This window comes from Notamacropus eugenii, chromosome 3 (assembly GCF_028372415.1).
Source record: "Notamacropus eugenii isolate mMacEug1 chromosome 3, mMacEug1.pri_v2, whole genome shotgun sequence".
NCBI lineage: Eukaryota > Metazoa > Chordata > Mammalia > Diprotodontia > Macropodidae > Notamacropus > Notamacropus eugenii.
The window spans coordinates 462,816,652-462,838,368 of NC_092874.1; the positions used below are offsets into that span (position 1 = coordinate 462,816,652).

At 39.0% G+C, this 21,717-nt stretch overlaps 1 protein-coding gene across 2 annotated transcripts in view; it reads right to left on the reverse strand.

Annotated features, from left to right (window-relative positions):
• PTPRG (protein tyrosine phosphatase receptor type G) overlaps positions 1-21,717 on the reverse strand; it is a 796,984-nt gene that overhangs the window by 370,343 nt on the left and 404,924 nt on the right. For both annotated transcript variants that reach the window (XM_072650205.1, XM_072650203.1), the window contains exon 3: positions 560-739. In XM_072650205.1, the coding sequence (XP_072506306.1) occupies positions 560-739 (180 nt within the window). The remainder of the gene's footprint in view (positions 1-559; positions 740-21,717) is intronic.

Below are 21,717 nucleotides of genomic sequence, written 5' to 3' on the forward strand. Positions count from 1 at the left end.
TATACTCTATGCCAATGAAATCAGAACTCTATCAAAGTATCAGTTCCTGGAAGAATGGTTCACAACGTAGAATGACGCGCACAAGGAATAGTTAGATGGTCTCCAACTCAATGGTTTTGGAAGGTATTTATGTACACAGAGCTAATGACTTGAAATAACTAAATGCTAATGCTACAAGAGACAGAGTTACCAACAGTCCATTTCTCTCTTTCTGAGTTTCCCAAACTTTAGTGTTTGATCCCAGGCACCATTGTGCAACTGAGCCAATGACTTAAGAGCAAATTCTCATTTACCTCTCTCTCTGGTGTTCTCAACACAATGGGTTCTGTGGATGTCAAGAAACATTGTTCCAAAGAGAGTGAGTTAGTCCAGGTACTCATTAAATATTCTAAAAACGGCTCAACCAGAACAATACCTTAGAAATCAATTCAAAGGTATCATTTTACACTGCTTCCGGAGAGAATTTTGAAGAAGACAAAGAATTACAACAAACAACAATGGCATCCAGATCATTTTTCTTAGCTAGCCAAGGAAAGGACATTTGAAAAAGAACCCATACCTGTTTTCCCTGTGTTTTTCATCCATGTTTTATTGGAGGATTCATTATCAAAACCATCCAGCTGCAATTCTTGGTATTCATCTCCAACTCGTGCTTGTTGATCTAAAATATCTATTGGGGACTGGTGATGGCCACCACAACTCACGCTTGATGTAACCCAGTGTTCAGGACCGTAGGTTCCTGTGGAAGGATAACAACATGTTAATACGATAGCCCTGCCATTTAGGGAACGAATATGACTCAGTAAAGCAGACACTAAATTTCCCTAGGTGATGCTAGCTTAACTACAATTGCAGCACCTGAAAAGGTTACGGCGTTAAAAATGACAAAAGGGTCAAAAGTCATTTACCTGATACGGAAGTTGGATTAATTTTTTCTCCTTCTAGCATTTGGGAAGGGTATGTTACTTTAAATAGTTTGGTGTGATCATTTGCAATCAAATGCTCGCTAATTTATTTTTAATCGGCTTCTAGAATTATTACCTAGTGGAAGGACTGTCAAGGTTGTTCAAGTATGCCCCCTCCCCCATGTTTACTAAGTTTTCTAAAATGATCATAATTTACTGATCAGAGAAGCAGCCGAATTGTTTTGGTCTGTGGTGCCATTCTGGAAATAACAGCAGCATTCTACATAAGCTTGAGAACTCTGGGAACAGAAACCAAGAAAGAGATTAAAAGTAGAAAAAAAATAAGTGGAATGGAGAAAGAGGAGGAGAAGGTATTTAGGAAAAAAAAAATCCGAATTCTAGCATAATAAGAAGAGAGAGAGAGAGCTATGTAGACATGCAAGTCAAGAAGACTGGATAAAGGGGCTTTAGAAGCAGCAATTTCAATAGACTAAGAACAGGGAACTCCTGACTGCAAGAAGTTGACATAAAATAGGTAATGAAGATGTATTTGTCAGTGTAGGAGACACCTAGCATGGCAACTCCCTCCAACAATCAAACAGCAACTCAAAGTTACATGGAACACAACTTAAATGAACCAAACAAACCCCCTTTTCTGGCTGATCACTTTTTTGGCTGACCACTCTACCCCGTCTTTCCACTGGTTGCACTGTTCCAGGATTTGTTCAGGATATGGTTGTTGGAGGTGAATATGGGAGGGCTACGGTGATTTACTGCTTACTCTGCCATTTGGGCTCCCTGAAGTAGTGAAAAGCATTTAAAAAATATGTCAGGTACTATACTAGGGCCACAAAGTCAAAAATTAAGTCATCTCTGAACTGAAAGAGTTTATAATCTATGGGGGGGGGGCAGAAATAATACATACACAATGGAGCGTATACAAAGTATATGAAAGGGACATACAAGGTAACACCGTACCCATGGACACACAATGGGTATGGATTTAAACCCCACCCCCTTTTGCCCACTCCCTGTGACCATAGTCTAGTCCCTTAGCCTTGCTGGGTCTCAGTTTCCCCACTTATGAAATGAAAGGGGTTGGTTTAGATGGTCTTTGAGTTCTTTTTAGTGTTGTATCTGACACCTCTCATGTGTCCAAGGCAGGACTTAACCCAGACAGTGAGTCTTCTCCCCACTATACCAGGCTGTTTCTACAGCTCTATAACATGCCCATAAATAAAATCATTATTTCTCCCCTAAATTTTAGTCTAAGAACTTCCAATTTTCCTGTTTAGGTCTACGTCATTGGCATTTACCTATGTTAGCCCCTATGTTAGGTCCAGGTTTTACAGAACAAATCCTTTATTAAGGGAATTGTTCTGTGAAGTTTGGACTCAGTCAAAGGGTCATACTTGAGGACCTAGAGGGCCACATGTGGCCTTGTGGCTTCAGGTTCCCCACTCCTGCCCTGGGTGCTAACAACCTTCCTAACTGCCTCTGCCTTCATTTTGCCTTTTACTATTGTCCAACGTCCCTTCAAATAGATCGAAATCCCTTTCAAGGGAGGTCCAGTGTTTCCTCTAGGCTTCCCATCTCCCCATGTGCCTGAAAGAGTGCTATGCAGAGAGAAGGAGGTTAAAAATATTATAAACTATCAATCATCTCTCATATAAGGTACGTCTCTATTGCATAACAGAACTACAAGCGCCCAAGGACTCATTCCCTTTTATCTACACACAATACATATGATCTGGAGTCCTTAAATCCTTATTTCCCAAAGTGGCAGAAACAATTGAGTACTGGGCCATCTTCCTTCTCCTCCTATTTATAAAATTTGAAAAAATAGACAAAGAATAGAAGAATTCACACAGAAACTCTCCTGCACATGGTGGGGTTTGGGGGTAGTGGAAGATGAGAATTTCTGGCATCTCTTCGCTTCTATTTCTCTAAAGGGAAATCAGCAGTCATGAGTGTCAAGAATGCTTTTGGGCCATATGCCATAGAAACCGGAGACTGAGTGTGACTATAAACTGAAATTATACTTTATACCAGATTATGCTAGGGGAAGAGAAATAAATGTGTGTCCCTAGATTCCCTATCTGACTTGGGATTTTTCAGAATGGCACATCTTTTCTTTTTCTTAAATGTAACTCTTCTGTTGACAACACAGATTTCCTCCAGACCTCCATGAAACTCTAAGTAATAAAGCATCTCTGTCAGCGAATTGAATGGAAACAGTCTTTGGTAGGAAGACTAAGATGGATCCCCCCTTTTGCTTTCTTTCTTTTGTTTTTTTCTTTCTTTTATAGATTGGGTGCAGAGTAAGTTAAATGCTCAGAGGGGGAAGGGTAACAACTATGGTTGGGATGGTGCCAACCTTCAATGCTGAAACTCCCCCTTCAACACTCATGGAGCTAATTATATAAATAAGGATCATGCTTCCAAGGCAATATGGATCTTTGTTTTCAGCTTTCAGTTCCTCTGCAGAGCCCAGATAGAAAGAACAGACGGAAAGTGATGCAGAAGCCATCTTTTCCAGCCCTTTCTAGTTAAAGATGTGAGAGGGTTGGAATAGATGACCTCTCACATCACTTCTAGCTCTAAATCTGTTATTCTGGTAGAGGTTCGGTTGCTGTCCAAGATCACACAGGAAGTAATTAGCAGAGCTGAGATCCAAACCCATGACTTCTGACTTCAAATCTAGCACATTTGCCAATATTCCATTATGCATCCCAACTTGCATGGCCATCTCTTGCCTCCTGCATAATGGTCAATGCCCCCAATGAGTCAGTCAGATGTCTGTGCCTCTTAGAACCCCATTTCTTTTCTGAAGGTCTGGTTTAGATGTAGCCTCTTACAAGAGGCTTTTCCTGATGCCTCCCCCTCTTCAAGGAAATTGCTTTATATTCCCTGCTTGTGCATATCTAAATAAATGTGTATTTATTTACCTGTGGCAATATCTAATATCTTCTCCCCCCTAACCCTCCCCAAGAAAACAGAATACAAATTCCTTGGGGACAATTATGAATTTCATTCTGATGTTTCTATCCCCAACATTTATCCCAAAATACCAGACACAAAAATCAGCCCTTAATAATCCCTTGTTGCATGAATGAATAAATACTGAATTAAGACTTTGCCCCTTGTGATTTCAGTAGCAATGTATTTGAGAGAATGCAGCTTAAATTGGATAGGGTTGCCTCAAGAGGTTCTCAGAGGTGAGTGACCCGCCCCAGGCTCACAGCCAGATGATGTCAAAGACCAAAACTGAACCTGGGTCTTTCTGATGCCAAGCCCAGTTTCCTTCCCACGTCTATCTATGTCAGACTGTCTCACTAATCATGTACCTACTCCTGTTTGAGGTTTCTACTCTTGGAAATACAGAAAGGAATAAGAGATACAGTCCCTTTGGCTAAGTAAGGGATGACAATCAGGCATGGGGAGGGGGAGATGAAAGAGGGAATTTTCAACAAACTTGGAATTGAGGGTATTTAGTTGGAATGAGCCAATTTTGTTAACCCTTTGGATATTCCCTATCCTCAGCCATCATTTCCCATCGTTTCCCCCCTTAATTCCCTTAAGTTTAATCAAGTTTTCAGTGGATATAAACAAATGTTCAACCTTAATGTTTGTAGGAAAACAGGAACAACCATTCTGGCCACAGTGATGATAGCCCCAGCATCCAAAGAACCATTTACCTAAGTTTTTTAACCTACTTTCTTAAAATGAGCATACAGATCTGCACTCACACTTCTGTAAGCAACACAGGTTCTCCCTGCATCCATTTCACATCTAGTCATATAATAGTGCAATTCTCCCTTTCCTACTAATCTCCCTCAATCTTCTCCTCTTCCTCAGAGAAGATGAGAAGCAAGAGAGATACTCTAGAAGCTTTGGAGAAGTGAGTACACATGCACACACACAATTAGACTGGAGTAAGGAAGACTCATCTTCCTGAGTTCAAATCTAGTCTCAGACACTTATTAGCTGTGTGGGTGAACCAGTTAACCTCTATTTACCTTATTTTCCTCAGCTGTAAAATGGGATAAAAACAATACCCATCATGCAGGGTTATTGTAAGAATCAACCGAGGTAATGGTCATAAAGCACTTAGCACAATGCCTGGCACATGCTAGGGGCTACATAAATGCTTATTATCTACCCTTCCCTTGCCCCCTGAACCTTGAAAAGAGAACATGAGTTATCCAGATCACTATATCAATTATCCACATGCTGAACAAAAAATCAGTTGCAGTGTAAAAATATTTAAAGAATTAACGGATTATTTTATTTTCAAGAAGCAAGAATAAAATTAAATTTAAAAGATATTAACAAATTGCTTGATTGTAGTCCTGGTCATAGGACCTAATTTTAAATGTGTCAGATCTGTACATAAGAACATTCTCTGGGAATCAACTTCATCCAGTGAAGTTCATCACATTAGCCTAAAAACGCTTATGAAATGGGATAAAATGAAACCTCCCCCATGCTGATCCATGAGACAAGGAGGAGCCCCAAACTATTCTTTTCTGCCCAATTCGAAATCTTCTAATAATTATTCTGGGGATAAAAATACACTTTGGAATATATGGAGAACACTTGAAACCCCTATTATTCCTCCTAACCTTTCTGACCTAAGAATGAAATATAATTTAGCACCCAGTAAAGTAGTGGCAGGAAGTCAGGCCGGGGGGATTCATTCCTTCACAGGAAACAGTCTGAAGATTTAAGCCTGCTAACTGCTTGCTGTTTCCTATCTGCCCAATATACATTCAAGTGTAATTTTAATTGAAACTGATCTTCCACTACAGATTTCAAATTAATTCTTCTGAGTGTTTCATGCTTCAGACACTCTTGCCTTGCAGAAAGGAAAAAAGAAAAAAAAAACCCTTTCCATCATTAGTGGAGGAAATAGAACACTTTTTTCTAAGCTTGCAGGTATTGATTACCTATTCTCTCCATCAGAGCACAATTGCGATTCCGCACTGTATAAATCTCCTCAGTGTTAGACACTTTATAAAGTGCTGAGAATTATATCATTAATCATTTCAGTTGCACCTGCCTGAGCATATTGGATTCTTTGTTTTTTAGAACTTTAAATAAATTCTTTTAAATAAAAACATGACACTAAATAAAGATTGCACTTAAATCTAGTTTAAAAGGAAAGGCTCTCTCTCAGAAGTGATAGTCTCCATCTCAAATGAGGTAAGTTGAGTCATCTACATTCTAGTTTCCCACCCATGAGTCTGAATTGGAATGGTCAAGGATTTGTACTTGTCAGGGGCAGACAAACTGATTTTGGCAGCTCCCCAGCTCCACCAACCCCATGTGATAAACAAGGTCTGATTCAAGAAAATTAGCAACAACCAAAGAATTTTGCATGGGTTGCCTGAGGAAATTTCTAGTTTTAACTGGTTTAGAACCTTCCTAGAATGTGAACTCCCTTTTCTGAACACCTTTTGCCTGAACGACATGAAGTGATGGAATTCTAGCGTGGGACAGTGCTAAGTCCATTGGTTCAAACTCTCCCTGAAAATGACCTTAAGAAGTTGACATGCTCATCTACAAAATGAGAGAGTTGGACCAGATGGCCTTGCAGGTCTTCTCTGGCTCTGTGTCTATGAATCTATGACACTGTGGCCATCCTTTCTATCCAAAGAAATGTAAGCGTATTGGAAGAATCTGTCATTCCTTCACATAGGACACAGATGGTACTTGGTGCTTAAATAGGAACCAAGCATGATGTCATCTGAATGCAGATGACTACCTGTTTAGGACTTTTGCAAGTCTGAGGGCTTTGCTTGGAACACAGTGACACTGAATCACTTGGGCACACAGTGTCAGAGACAACATCTGAACCCAGGTACTCCTGGTTCTAAGTCCCTTACTCCACCCCTACATCTCCCTGCCTATATACATCTCTATGTGTGCAAACACATGAACAAATGAGTTTTATTCAGCATGTCAAGGGTCTTTGATTTCTTTGTGGTAGAAATTTCTGATATAGTCTCCAGTACCAAGTTTAGTGCCTGGAACATAGGAGGAATTGACTTGAATTGAATTAGGAAATTACTTGAGACTCAAAGAGAAGTTAAGTGACTTACCCATAACCCATAGCTATTAAATGCCAGAGACTAGATTTGAACTCAAGTCTTCATGACTCCAAGACAGAAAGCTTCCTCCAGAGCAGGGAATGCTTTGTTTTCTTCTGGTGAGCCCAGATCCTCCATTGAAGGAGGGTGCCCAGGGCAGCCATTTCATTCTTTCTGCTGGGTTTCATCATAACCTCCTCCCCACTTTTCATTTCCTTTTTCTATGATGTCTCCCCCATTAGACTGTGAGCTCGTTGAGGGTAAGGACTGCCTTTTGCCTTGCTTTGTATCTTCAGTGCTTAGCACAGTGTTTATTGACTGAATAACTTTGCATAATGCCAGGCACAGAGTAAGTGCTCAATAAATGTTTATAGCATGAAGTCCTTCACTCTGTCCCCCACAGTCTCTCATTCTGTCTCCCACAGTCCCTCATTTTATTCCTTACAGTTTAAATATCAAATTCAAATATAAATACCCTTTGGTCAACACATTAACTTAGAAAACTACAAATTATCATTACCTACATCACAATGTATTTTTTAAAAATTTGTTAAAAATTTCTCAGTTACAATTTATTCTGATTTAGGCAGCCCTTGGGCATTTTCCTGATCACTAATTTCTAGCTGAGCCTTAAGTTTGAAACCTCTGCCCTACACTATATGGCCATATACATACTATACAAACAACCTAATGAAACACTTTAAGAGGCTCTTTGAACCTGCTCCTTTTGAAAGATATTTAAGGATAAAAAAAAAAAGAAATGAAAAGATGATGTTAAAGATGAGGCTATAGCTGCCTTCTAATAACCTTGTTACTGCTTTACACATGTGTACACACACATACACACACAAACACAAACAGATCCCCCTCCATAATGCATGTATCACACACTTATCTATATGCTAACTTTTTCCTCAAGGTCTTCAGCTCTTGAGAAGACAGGAGTTAATTCAGAATTCAAAACTGGACAAGCATTACATCTATCAACAATTAGAAAGCATTTTTATTACATGCCTCCCATGTTCTAGGTACTATGTAAGTCAATTAATCCTCTTTGGCCTTAGTTTCCTCATCTGTAAACTGAGAGGGTAGAGCTCTGAGGTCCCTTCTGGCTCAAGCATTATTACCCTTTGTGTTACCCTGGACGAGTCACTTAATCTGCTTAACCCTGAGATTATCCATCTGTAAAATAAAAGAGTTGGATTAGAGGGACTCTGCATTCTTCCAGCTCTAAATCTCTAAACCATGTCCTCGACCACTAAAATGATAATGTTATTTTCAATGAAAACCCATGGGACTAACGTTTTTAAAAAATAATTTGTAATTTCCTTGCTATGAGTAATCCTTCCACTAGTGCAGATAGCAAGCCTTTTGTGACTTAATAGATGGTCTTTAAGAATTAGGGATGAAAAACTGATCACATTCAGGGAAACCTGGTGATAAAGCATTCCAAACTAAATCAGCTTCTCTGGCCCTCTGACAACAGACAAATGGTCCATCACTAGGTCCATATTTTTAAAGCTTTGTCCTCTTGGAAGCCTCCATCAGAACTACGACAGAACCCGAAATCATCTCTAGGACCAGAGAAAGCCCTGGAGTAAGCCTTTAAAGGAAAAAAGAAGCAGCATCCAATTATTTGTTTGCAAAGTAGGGCAGCCATACATGGTGGGAATATGGAGGGAAGGAGGCCCACTACCTGACTCTGGGTTTTCTGGTGCTGTCATCCTTTTTAAAGTTTTCTCCACTTTCCCCACTCCCTGACTGATTACCATCAGCTAGGATCTAGGCAATCTACATCTAATTGTGTGTGTCCTCAGCTGGAGAGAAAGCTAGCCTCTGGATGGGATGCTAGGAGTTAAGCAGTTCAAAGAGCTATTGCTGACCATGCAAAAAAGAGGTCACTCAGGGTGGTTATTTTTTGCTTCTCTCTCAACATCAACATCAATCCATGAAAGAATTATAGACATCTCTGATATCTTCAAGCAGTTTTGGTACATTCAGAGGGAAGCGAAGTCCCTAAGCTTTAAACACAAGTGATCAGTGAAAATGATGAAATATGCCTGGAGATCATGGAAACTTTGTATCTGTGACATCAAGAGAGGAAGAAAGAAGTCGTTCCCTTAGAGACAGAACAGTGTTTGCACATAAATCCTGCCCACCTGGATGGGATTTACATACACTGGAAACAAGCAAGGGGAAGGCTCGCAGTTCACTGAGCTGCTATGGAACGCTAACATTGGTACTGACGCTCCAAAGTAGTTTCAGAACAAGGTAAGGCCATGGCAGAATGACCCAACTTCAAAATCATCTTTGGGGGAAAGAGCTGGTGGGGGATGCTGGGTAAGTGATGTTGAAATAAGTGGTGGGAGTTTTGATAAATCACCGAAACTCCTCCCTCTTTTCTGGCTTTTGTCAAAAACCTAGCATTTATATAAGACTTTAAGATTTGCAAAGGACTTTACATGTGTTAACACCCATTTTACAGAGGAGAAAATTAAGGCAAACAAAGGTGAAATGATTTGCCCAGGGTCACAAAGCTATAAAGTGTCTGAGGCTAAATTTGAACTTGGGTCATCTTGACTCCAGGGGTGTTCTGGTATATGTTTAAGAACTGGCTACCTGGGGAAAAAAGGTATACATGAGACACTTTTATATTTAACCTGTATTGTTAATACTTTCTCTGTTAATATTTTAAGGCTAAACAATTAAAAGAACACAAAATCAAGCCTTGATTTGCTGCTTTGTGTGTTGCAAATGCTCATATTGAAAGTTTAACAATTAAATCTGGTTTGAGCTGAATACAGCACAGCCCTGGTGTGGTATACTCACACTTAAATTGTCTAAACTTGAGATATTCTTAAGGCTATTTCCTTAGGAGAGGTTCTATCTCTCGAAGAAATTATAAGTCTAATTCCTGAAAATATAAGATGAGAATATGATAACCAGATAATCAATCACTACCATCTCCACTACTACCACAACAACCAGCTTTTATATGATGCTTTCAGATTTATGAAGTTATGCTAACTTATTTGATCCTCACCCTGTGATGTACAACCTATTATTATCCCTGTTTCAGAGATGAGGAAACTGAGACTGAAGGAAACTAAGTGACTTACCCTGGATTGCCCTGAGGTAGGATTCAAACTTAGGTCAATTTTCTGCCCTCTGTGCATTGTGTCACCCACCTAGCTGTCTAAAAAACCTTTAGCCAAAAGAATACAGTTTACTCAGAAATAGGTTTTTAGAAAGTACTTAGCAATCTAGAGGATAATAGTCATTTGCTTATAATTATTCTGATAGGTGGTCTGAATATTCAACTCATTTTGCTACAGCTGACCTAGACTAGAGAAGGGACGAGACTGACCTTTTTATAACTTATGGCTGGACATTCCTTTCCTGAGAATATTTGATTTAAAACAACCTTGTGTGATTTGGATTTTTACAAATGGTTTGTTTAAATACATAAGAGGTTCTTTACATAAACACCCACCTTGCTTGATCTTAGTACCATATATTCAGATAATGGCTTCCATTCACTAATGAAAATCCATTAAAAATAATGAATTCTGTCTAAATCTAATTAAAAATAAAAGTAATACACACGTTTGAATATGCTGTAGTCAAACACCCTTATGGATGCCTCCCTCATGAAATTTACATTAAAAGTATTGCGTGTTCTAGCCTTGTAATTTCGCCTACTGGTGATTATTCTTAACCAACACGAATACTGCACATAATCCCACTTACTCTTAGCCTTCCAATAAATGTCTTTATTTGGTTTAGATCAGGCCACTCGAACCTTCTACCCTCCCTTGAGTTACTTTATTTCCAGCTTCCAAACTATGTAGGATATAGCCAGCTCACCATTCTCTGTATTTCAGTGTGCTGGTATATTAATTATATTTTGTGCATGAAGAAGGTATGGGGGAGGGCTATTGGGGAATATGCGTTTTAAGCATCATTCATATTTCTTAACTTCATGGTTAATAATGGCAGTCCACCATTAAGTTTTTTAAATATTGAAAGGAAATTCAAGATTATAATGTTCTAAAAGTATGTAGAAATATCTTGATTTTTCAGGTGGAATTCCTTTTTTTTAGAGGGAGAGATGATTCATCAACATTTTTGGTAAAATGCACACATTTCATCAACCCTTTTATAAAAGGGCAAGAGGGTAGATGATGGCATATGGATCTTTTGCAACTTAAACCAATAAGACACAATCTTCTTCTAAACTTTCATTCATTTTCAAATTTTTACACTTCTGGTGTTTGTAGGATCCCCTTGATGCTACCTTCAGCTGGAAGGGTACACTGGGAGAATTGCTAGAGATGAAAGTAGGGAACCTCTTATTTGTAGCCTCCCCTCTATCATTAACCCTCTGTGTGACCTCAGAAAAGCCACTCATTTTTTTAGTCTCGGTCTTCACATCTGCAAAATGGTGGCACTAAGGTAGATAAGAAGGACACTAAGTGGGACAGACTGGGAGACAGAGGATCTGAGTACAAAATCCTAGCCTTGCTTCTACCCATGATGGTGGGATGTTGGGCCAATTACTTTATTTCCTCATATGTCAAAGTTGAACTGGATGGCCTTTGAGGTCCCTTCCAACTCTGTAATGCTATCTATGATGCTGTGATGTTAGGCCTAACTACAGCACCAAACTGGGTAAGTCTCTGATTCTGTGAGGGGTTTCAATATAGCACGAACAAGAAAGGTAAGGCATCCCTGCCCTTTCAAGGCTACGTCACGGTGACATGCTAAACATCTGGCAAAAAAACTCAGTCACTAATTAAAAGGGATGTTTTGTCTACATGATGCCAAACAACCAGTTTGACTGAATATCTGATTAATGAGAATGAGGATTTTTCATTTTTATATGACAGAAGGTGAGTCTCTAAGAAGTATCGCAGCCTCATAGGAAACAGAATCCTGCCAAAAACTTGAGATGTTGCAGGCTGGAGATGGGTAGCCAAAGGCCAGGAAACTGACATCTCTCCACCTGTGGCTGTCAGTAATCTAACCAAGTACAGATTCAATCTGATTTTCACCACTGCATCGTACAGAAATCTAGTTTTTTCCTGTAATGTTGACTGATCACACGTGGTACTATCTAAAAACAGTTATTTGAGGTTAAATCAATTGATCCTTGTATACTGAAATACCTACATTGGTTGATATTTACTAAGATCATAATGTTAAAAAAGAATTTTTAAAAAAATAAGTTAACATTATGAGCCCAGCCTTTATATACAACTTTAAGTTTTGCATAGAAATTTGCAAATATTTTCCTATTTTATTCTTACAACACCTGGGAAAGGTAGGTGATATTATTACCTCCATTTTACCAATGAAGAAATCAGTTTCCTCATCGTTGGCTTAGAGAGACTAAGCTACTTGCCCAGCTCATAAGTATCTAAGGCTGGATTTGAACTCTTGTTTTTCTTACTCCAGACCCAGAGTTCTAATTACCACACTACCTAGTTGCTTTTAGTTTCATGGTAGAGTGCAGAAAGTTCTGCCCTGAGAGTCATAAGACCCATCCTTGAGACCATTATAGTCCCAGGCTCTACTTTATCAAAGTCACAATGTCTGTCTGGGTCTGTTTCTTCATTAACATAAAGATGAATTAAGCGATACCTAAGATCCCCTCCAGCTTTAAATTTCATAATGCAATATGGTACCCTGAGAAACATTCTAGATTCAGAAGCAGAGGATCATAAGCCCTTTGATTTAGTCAGAAAAGATCTCAAAATCCAACCTTCTCATTTCACAGAGAAGGAAACTGAGATTCAGGGAGGTGGCATGACTTGCCTATAGATGCTTATCAGGTATTAACCATCACAGTTTGGGGCACACCACAGAAGTGGTGTAGTAGTCGATAGAGTCTAGGATCAGGAAGACTTGAGTTCAAATTTGACCTCTGACACTTACTAGCCTTGTGACCCTGGACAAGTCACTTAACCCAGTTTGCTTCAGTTTCTTCATTCAGGAGAAGAAAATGACAAATCACAACAGTATCTTTGTCAAGAAGACCCCAAAAGGGGCCACAAAAAGTCATACAAGACTGAATAACACAATCACAGATGGAGGTCGAATTTAGGATCTCTGACAACAGTGTCAATGTTCTTTCCACTGGATCACGCTGCCTCCGGCCAGGGATTAAATCCCAGGTCTGCAGCTTATTCCAAGAGAGGCCATAGACAAACTGTGTGACCTTTCTGGGTCCTAGCTTCCTCATCTGTAAATAAAGTGATGATTGAATTAGATTTCTTTCTTTCCTTTTTTTTAAAGCTTTATCTCCAGAGAAACTAGATAAATGCAAGGCACATAGAAGCATTTAACAAATATTTGTTGATAGATGGATGGATGAATGACCTTTGAGTCTTTTCTAACTCAACATTTATTATATTATTTCTGTTTTATTTGGAAAGAAGATGCAGGGTGTCATCTAAACGCTGCATTTAGAAATAATATGAGCAAGAAAATCTGAAAATTTGTTCTCTTATGAATTTGATCATGAGCCTATAGAAATGAAGGAACACATATTTCTCAAAGTACTAAAGCAAGCAAATTACTGAAAACATTCTGCTGTGGAGTTACCAATCTGCTATTTAATTCATGTTAGGGAAGTTTGGCTAAAAGTTTATTGGCAAGGGACATAGAAAATCTAGTCTTCCTCACTTTTTTGATGGAGGAGGAAATGGAAAACAAATGGTCAATTATTAACCACAGTCTGGTTAATTGCAGAACTGAGATTAGAACCCAGATCTGGGGCCCACCAGCATAGAATTCTTTCCACTACAATGCACTCAGATCACAGCCAGGGATACAGGAATGCCTTGTTAATGCCTGGTTCCAACAAAAATCTCCAGATTTCCTGTTTGGGGAAGGAATGGTGTTTCAATCTATTTGTTCATTCTCATTAGTCCATCTTGCAGAGGAAGCTTCAGTTCACAAGAATTCTGATTGTAATTTGAAAAATGAGTGGTCTAATGCCAAAAGCTAAACATCCAAACTCATTCAGTACCTGGGAGTCAAATGGTCATGCTGGCCAACAAGCAAAGTACTACGTCCAAATGAATAAAATGAAATCAGTGGGCTCCCAGTTAGAGGTCTGATCTGATGAGGGGGGAATAGGGCGTAGGATAGGGTATGGAAGAGTGAAAATGGGAAGAGCCAAAGAGGAACCAGGCAGGGATTAGCACACTCCCTTTGACAACTGTGACAAAGGAGCAACGTTCTACACCAAAAAGCATTGAACTATTCTATGTTACCTAGGGAAATGTCTAGACATAAAACACTGCTTTTATGAGGGAAAGCCAAAACAAAATGATGGATTCTCTATTTCTCTGTCACGCTGCAGAAAAGCTGACTTTTATTTGTACATTCTGTATCTGAGGCGTCGAGTTTTCAAGTTTTCATGATTTGAAACAAAACAACAACTTCTCCATTTTCAGACTGAAGTTTGTTTCTTTGACAGGTTATGTCCCTGGATATCAGACAGGTATGAACAACTGTTAATCTAGTGCTTGAAAAGTTACAAGGCTCTGAAAACATAATCAAAAAGAACTTTATCTGTAGGTATGAAAGGAATTCCCATTTTACAGATCACGAAACTGAGAACCACAGAGGTTTAGTGACTTTCCCATGGGCCTCCAAAAAACCAGTTATCAGAGATAAGAACTAAACCCAAATCTTCCTGATTCCAAATTCAATATCCTATTTGATTCTCACATGTGGGGATACAGAGGTATTATACACATACACGCACATGCATATGCAAAGACTTGTATATGTATGTGTGTTTAGGGATATAGGCTCAAATAATGCATATAGGCATATTTGAAACTCTGATTGCAATTTAATTAAATTACTTTTGTAGGAACATTTGAAAAGAATTTTGACCTGAAATGGTGCTTAGAGATGATGTGGCCCCCTTGTTTAACAGATAAGGAATCTGACATCCAGTGATGGAAGATGATTTGCCAAAGTCACACAGGCAGTAAGAGGAAGAACCAAATTCTGAGTGCAGATCTTCAGTCTCAAAACCTACCACCACCTTCATGTGCCACCCAGAATTTGAAAATCTGGCATTTCTCAAGTCATAAATAAAGAAATGATGCTAAGTATCTGATCATGCCTCCATGGTGTGTGGTGGAAAGAGGGTTGCATTGGAGACAGAGGACAGCTTTTGGAATTCCAGCTCTTTTAACTGTATGACCTTGGATAAACAGTATAATGTCTGTCCCTAGGCCTCAATTTATTCATCTGTAAAATGAGAGCCCTAGACTACTTGACCACTCTGAGGTTCCTTCCATCTAAATCTCTGGTTCGGGAGTGATCTTCCATATTTCTTGGCACTTTTATTATGAAAAATGAAATGCAAATGGGAAATGCAGAAACAAAATCAGGTTTCCTCCATCCTCCAAAATGAAAAATGGGTGTTTGCTGCTATATTTATACTGTGGAAAGCATTAAGAAAAAAAAATCAACACGCGAAAATCACCACATGCCGTAGTCATCACCTTCTTCCCCTCCTTCCCACCCCCTCCCCATAAAAGAGATATTTAAAATTAGATACACCAAATGTTATCTGGAAATAGTATAAGGTGAGACAACCTCTTTATTTAAAACATAGTTTTGAACATCTAGATTATTTATGTCACTCACTTTATTTGTGATCTATGCTTCTTGGTCCACTGTTCACATTGGATGATCAGGTTTGAGGTGGCCCATTTTATCTTTCAAACAAGTAAAATAAAAGGGTGGCACAAAAACAAGTCTGACTGGACATTGGGACAAGGCCACTTCCAATGTATGCATTACAGGCATCATGAGTAGGAATGATAAAATAAATATTCCTCCTGATTTTTAAGGAAACATTATTCATAAAAGTCATGCTCAACAGCAGCGAGTTGATAAAAATCTAAACCCTTTAAAATGGAGGGGAGTGGGGCTGGCATTTTAGCTTCTGTAAGTCCAACAACAAAAGAACTTTATCGATCGTTTGCGGCTAAAAGTGGATGAGAGTCTATGGAAAACAAATGAGAACCTATTGACAGAACTCAAACTATCTGGCATCCAAATCTCAAAGGCCAAGAGAGGGACTTTTGAGGTTTTATTTATAACTATAACAAAGCTTCACCTAAAGAACTGAAGGGGTTAGTTGTGACATACAACAGAATGGGACGCTGTGATAACAATCAGTTGACTACGGGATGAGATATTCCTTTATTAGAATTATAATTTATAGAATTATTTATAGAATTATTATTTAGAATTTCTTTATGGATCCATTGCTAACACCCATGGGCATGTGGAAACCTCTGAGCCAATTAAGGCTTGTTTCTCAAGCCTGGGCATAGTTAACTTGTAAGGATGGTCAGCAGGTTGGGGTGGAGGAAGGCAGAGAAAAAGGAGAAGTCTGCGGCCTTGGCTCCTGATAATCAATAGATGAAATATTTATTACTCAAAGGACTGACCTTTTCAATAAAGCAATCTGCAACTCAAAAGAAAACAAGATGGATAGCCATGAGGGAGGAAGTCAGAGCGAATCAAGAGAAAGCCTGCTTATAGGATCTAAATAAAGAAGCTGGTTTGGCCTCCATGTCAGAGACTGGGCTGCTCACATGGTGCTGAAATTTAGGCTAGCAAGATGATGTGAATGCTAAGGAAAAAATACAGAAAGCACCAAAGGCCAATGGATGAGGAACATTAAAGAACAACAGAAAAAGACCACAGACCACGGGAAATATTACTTCGGCCCTTACTTTTAAAGGACAGAAGAAGATAAAAAAGAGATAACTAGCCCAACAAAAATGGCATCCTGGGCAGCCTTTGTAGAATACGCTCAACAAAGCCTTGATGACTGAAAACAAAAGATTGTTTAGGATTAGGTCCAAAACACATTTATTTCATGATGAGGAGTGATGTGGGAAGCACCCAGGGAACCTAATAAAGAACAGTAAAGAGGGCTCGGATCAGCTTGCATTCCCCTGGCCTGGTTCCATGCCTTTATACAGAAGGTATTTAATATATGGCTGTAAATCAAATTGAACTGAAATGCTCATTGTGGTCAATAGCCTGTTTCTAGCCAGTGAAAAAGACTAATTCAAGAGTCAAAAATCTGTTTCATAAAATAAACAGAATGAGGATTAAATATTTCAGTGGGCTAGGTTGCTTGGAGATTTTGATGGGCAAGAGGGAAGAAAATATTGGTATTGCGTACTCTTGGTATGGAACTTCTCTCTATCAATGAAAATCTGTAATTTTCTGCAATTTATAGCCTTGGAAAGAAGCATGGGGACCTGGGAAGTTAACTGACTTGCCTAGGGTCACACAGACTGTGTATATAAGAATCAAGACAGGAGCCCAAGTCTTTAACCAGCTCCATGCTGTTCCTGGCTTGCCCATTAGGGGTTACAATAAGGAGATGAATGACAAGTTCACTCAGTCTTAGAGAAAGAATGAAAGGTAACAAGCTATTCACATACTCAACATGTGTTGTTAGGAAGGTGACTTGACTAGATCTAAACAAAGCCCTAACAAAAGACATGGTTAAAGAACAGTCTCCAGACTGAGGTTACTTATTTAAAAACACTGTCAGCTAGGACCCAAAACACCAAAAGATAGAGTAGAAAAAGAAAACTGTTGAACTATGTACATTGAGTTATTTGTGGATTCACTTGGAAGGAAGGCATACTAGAGGAAGTATTCAATAATTTCCAAAGCAGCAGCAATCTGTCTGAGTTAAACAAATGCTCTAATTAGGAAATTAGCAGTCTCTTCCTTGCACATAAAACTGCTAATTCAAACAAAGACTCTTTGTAAAATAATTATTTTCAGTGGATGCTGGACAATGGAGAGAGACAGAATGGTAATCAGCTTCCATTCTCTTTGCGGTCTTAGCAGCCAGTGGCAGGGAATGTTTTTCCAAATGGAAGTCAGACCACTGGAGTGGCAAGGCACGAAATGCTCATTCTCATTGATTAGCATTAAGTCTCCTCCACAAAGGCCCCAAAACTAAAAAAGGAAAAAAACTACCCAACCAATAACCAATTTCAATAGTATTAAACACTTCAGCCCAGTCAGTCAGCTCTTAAACTATTCCTGCTGGGTCTAATCAAATGAAAAGAGGACCATGAGGTCCTTATTCCTAGGATGTGTCCAACAAAGTGGCAGTCATACTTTTTACTGAATATTTAACCAAAAAGAAAACGACAGTGACTTTACTTCTGGCTAAATAAGAAAAAAAGCCATATCTTCTCTCCAGAAGTCCTCCATTTGGACCCTAAGAAGATGGATTGTTTAACTGTCCCTCAGTTTCAAATCTAATAAGTCCCAGGATGGTTTTCTGGTAATTAGTAAATTTCACTTAAAGCTCCCAATGTGCTCCCTGAACCCATCTTTCATTAATATTCAAACCACATTCCAAACATTAATAAAATAACAAAATGAATTAGAATAAATACCTCAAGGTTTTTAGACTGATTCCAGGGAATTAAACACAAACAAGTGTAACAATTAGAAAAGGGGCAAAGAAGTAGAAATTCCTTTTCTAGAGCCATTCTTTCCCTTTCCTACTATGTCCTATTTCCAATATTCAATGTCATAGTTGAAATATAATTTTAAGATGAAATATGAATGGATTCTAGAGCAGTCTATACACACCAGAAGGAAAAAGGTGATTCCAAAATTTCTAACAGAAAATCACAATCAATTAACACACCACCAAGAATCTAGTTTAATTCTTAATTATGTCAAAGAATGCCGCACAGTCTCTAGGGTATTACAATGTCCTCTATTTGTAGATAATTTGTTAAAAATTGAGAACTGTCATTGCAGTGTAAAGCCCATTAGGCATTAAGTCTTTTGAGGTGCGATATTAGATTTGCTGACAAATATCACCTTCTTGAAAACGGCATACATGATCATAACTTTTTTTTAAAAAAGAGGCCATCTCTTCCAGGCCTCATTAAAAGTTTGGCTTTGTTTCCAATGAATCTTTGTTTATGTCAACAAATCTCTTTTGATTCCATGAAAGGAGCTGAAAACAAGGTTGCTGGGTTTTGTTGTTTTCCGTTTTTTTTTTAGCACCATGATAAGCAGTCGCTACATTAAGTCCATAGATAGATAGATGACAGGAATATTAAAAGTTTGCTTTCTTTCTCCCGCTCCTGCCCCGCTAAGATGGGATTTTGCGAATGTTATCAGAAAAAGCATTCGGGCACATTAAAGTACAGACACGCTTTGTGGAGAATCAAATTAATATTGTGTGACTTTCTAAATGTAAGCAATTGGAAAATATATCTTTCATAGTCAAGAGAAAATGGAACTCCATTAAATGAGTAAGAACATTTATGCTGTAAGTCATATGCAGGGTTATCCTTAAAGAATTTCACAGCAAGGAAGGGAAATGGTAACCTGCATTCGTTTGACAGACTGGCCATCCCATCCCATCAATAGGACCTCCCCCAGAATGAATTCAGGCTGCTGAGTGTCACCAACAAAGAACAGGTTAGAAGCTAAATAAACATTTAGCCTAACACTGCTACACAAACTCAAATGGGATCCCTGTATCTCATAAGGCGGCAATGATTTATTCATTACACATGCTGGTGTGGGTGCTGAGCTCCCCTACTTGGCCATTTGCAGCTGGTAGACACAAATTGTGTTTGTCGTGAAGTAGCAGATGTGTGCAAGAGAAACCCTGATGCACACCTGCAGAACTGTAAGAGTAATCCACCCTGAGCCTGTGGTGTGTAAAGTGACTTGCTTGGGTATTTACTTTTTGGAAGGAAGTCAGGAGTCTTCCGAACACTTCCTCTTTTCTTTTCTATGCTTCCTGAAATGTTAGGATTCCTTTAAGAGGGCAGACTTTCTTGGTGACCAAATGAATGAACAAAAAGCCAGTCACTAAGACACTCTGACCTGTAGCTTTCCCATCATTAAAAAGAAGGGTTTGGCCTAGAGCCCTGTGAAGACTAAGTTTATGATTGTCAAAGAAAGAAGGTAAGTCGTCTCCTAGCTGAGGTATTATCAGATTAGAATCTCAGAATCCTTGAGCCAAAGCTGGAAGGGTCTCAGAGGCCAGCTAGTCCAAATCCCTCATTTTACAGACAAAGAAACTGAGCCTGGGAAAGGTTAGGAGAGTTGCCTGATGACACACTGGCAGCAAATATCAAAGGTGGGATCTGAACCGAGATCTCCTGACCCCAGAATAAACATTTTTTTTCTTCTTAAATTAAATTTCCATTTTTGGATATTTTGAACTTAAAATTTCACAACAAACACTTCAGTATACAAAGAAGAAAAAGGAGATTCACATGAATCCTGTGAACTCTTGTTATATACAGATCATTTTTCAACACTGAATAAAGTAAAAAATAGTCTTATTTGTTTATATTTTCTTTTTTTTTCACACATATTTTTATAACTACTTCAATCTCAGGCTGCCTAAGTCACCGGGGAAAAGGAGTCAGGATGGGGGTAGAGAACACCGCTGAACAGCCATGGAGATGTAGATACTGGTCAGTAACATAAATGTTGAGTGGGTGACCACAGGATGAACCCAGGCTTCAAGAGAAACTATTCCCTGCTTTGCTCATCATCTTGTCCCCTATGGAAAATCTGGTAGAAGACCAAGAGGAGCTGGCTCTTGATTTTCCCCATCCTTCAATAAAAATTCAATCCACTCCAGGTTCCAGGGAAATACTCTTCAATTAACTGTATAAAGGGTGCAGCACTGACCGTCAGTATGTAAGAGTACGCCCTTCTTAAAAGGTCGCTCAACAGAGGGTTATAAGGTTGGACAATTATTCAGGCAGCCCTTGTCAGCTTAGCCCACCAGGTGTTTCTGGTAAACAACCACTCTCAGTTTAAGATAATGTTCTGGTGCAGGGACTAATCTCTCTATCAGTATACAACCAACCTGGACTTCTCCATATTTCTCAGTCCCTGCTAATCTGGAGGATTCATCAACAGTCCCATGTCTGGTGACTGAAGGGAGGCCTCATTCTCTGTATTGCTGGTGCCTAGCTGTATGTGGTGGCTTCACACTGTGCACACAGGTAATTAACTTACCATGCTCCACTGGCTTCTGACACGTTATTTGGCATAGAAAAACTCACCAGAAGGTAGTTAAGCATGCAAGATGTTTTCAGAGTGGAACTTCATAACCAGATGACACTTGTGAGTGTCAGTCAATGGATCATGGACCTGGGGAAGGGCTCACTCACTCTTAGATCACTGATCTGCTTAGGGCACAGTCACACAGCAAAATCTCATTAGTTTGGCATCTAAATTAATCCAACAAAACCTCATCAATACTAACTAATAGCTAGAGTTTATATAGTGTTTTAAGGTTTGCAAAGCACTTTATAAAGTTCATTTTACTCTCTCCCTACAACAACCATAGGCAGTAGGATATATTACTATTCCCATTTTATAGACAAGGAAACTGAGGCAAGCAGAGGTTAAATAACTTTTCCATGTCACAAAACTAGTAAGTGTTTGAGGAACTTGGGTTTATCCTAACTTCAAGTACAATACTCTGGGTTAAGCTTTTTATTATGGAAGATTGAGGAATTCTAAAATATTTAAAGAGCTGTTCCTTCAAAGATGCAGATTGCAACCCCTGGGTCACTGTTGTCCATTGCCTTTCCCAAGTTCACGATAGGAAAGTCCACCCAATGTACTGGAGGGCTCCGTAATGT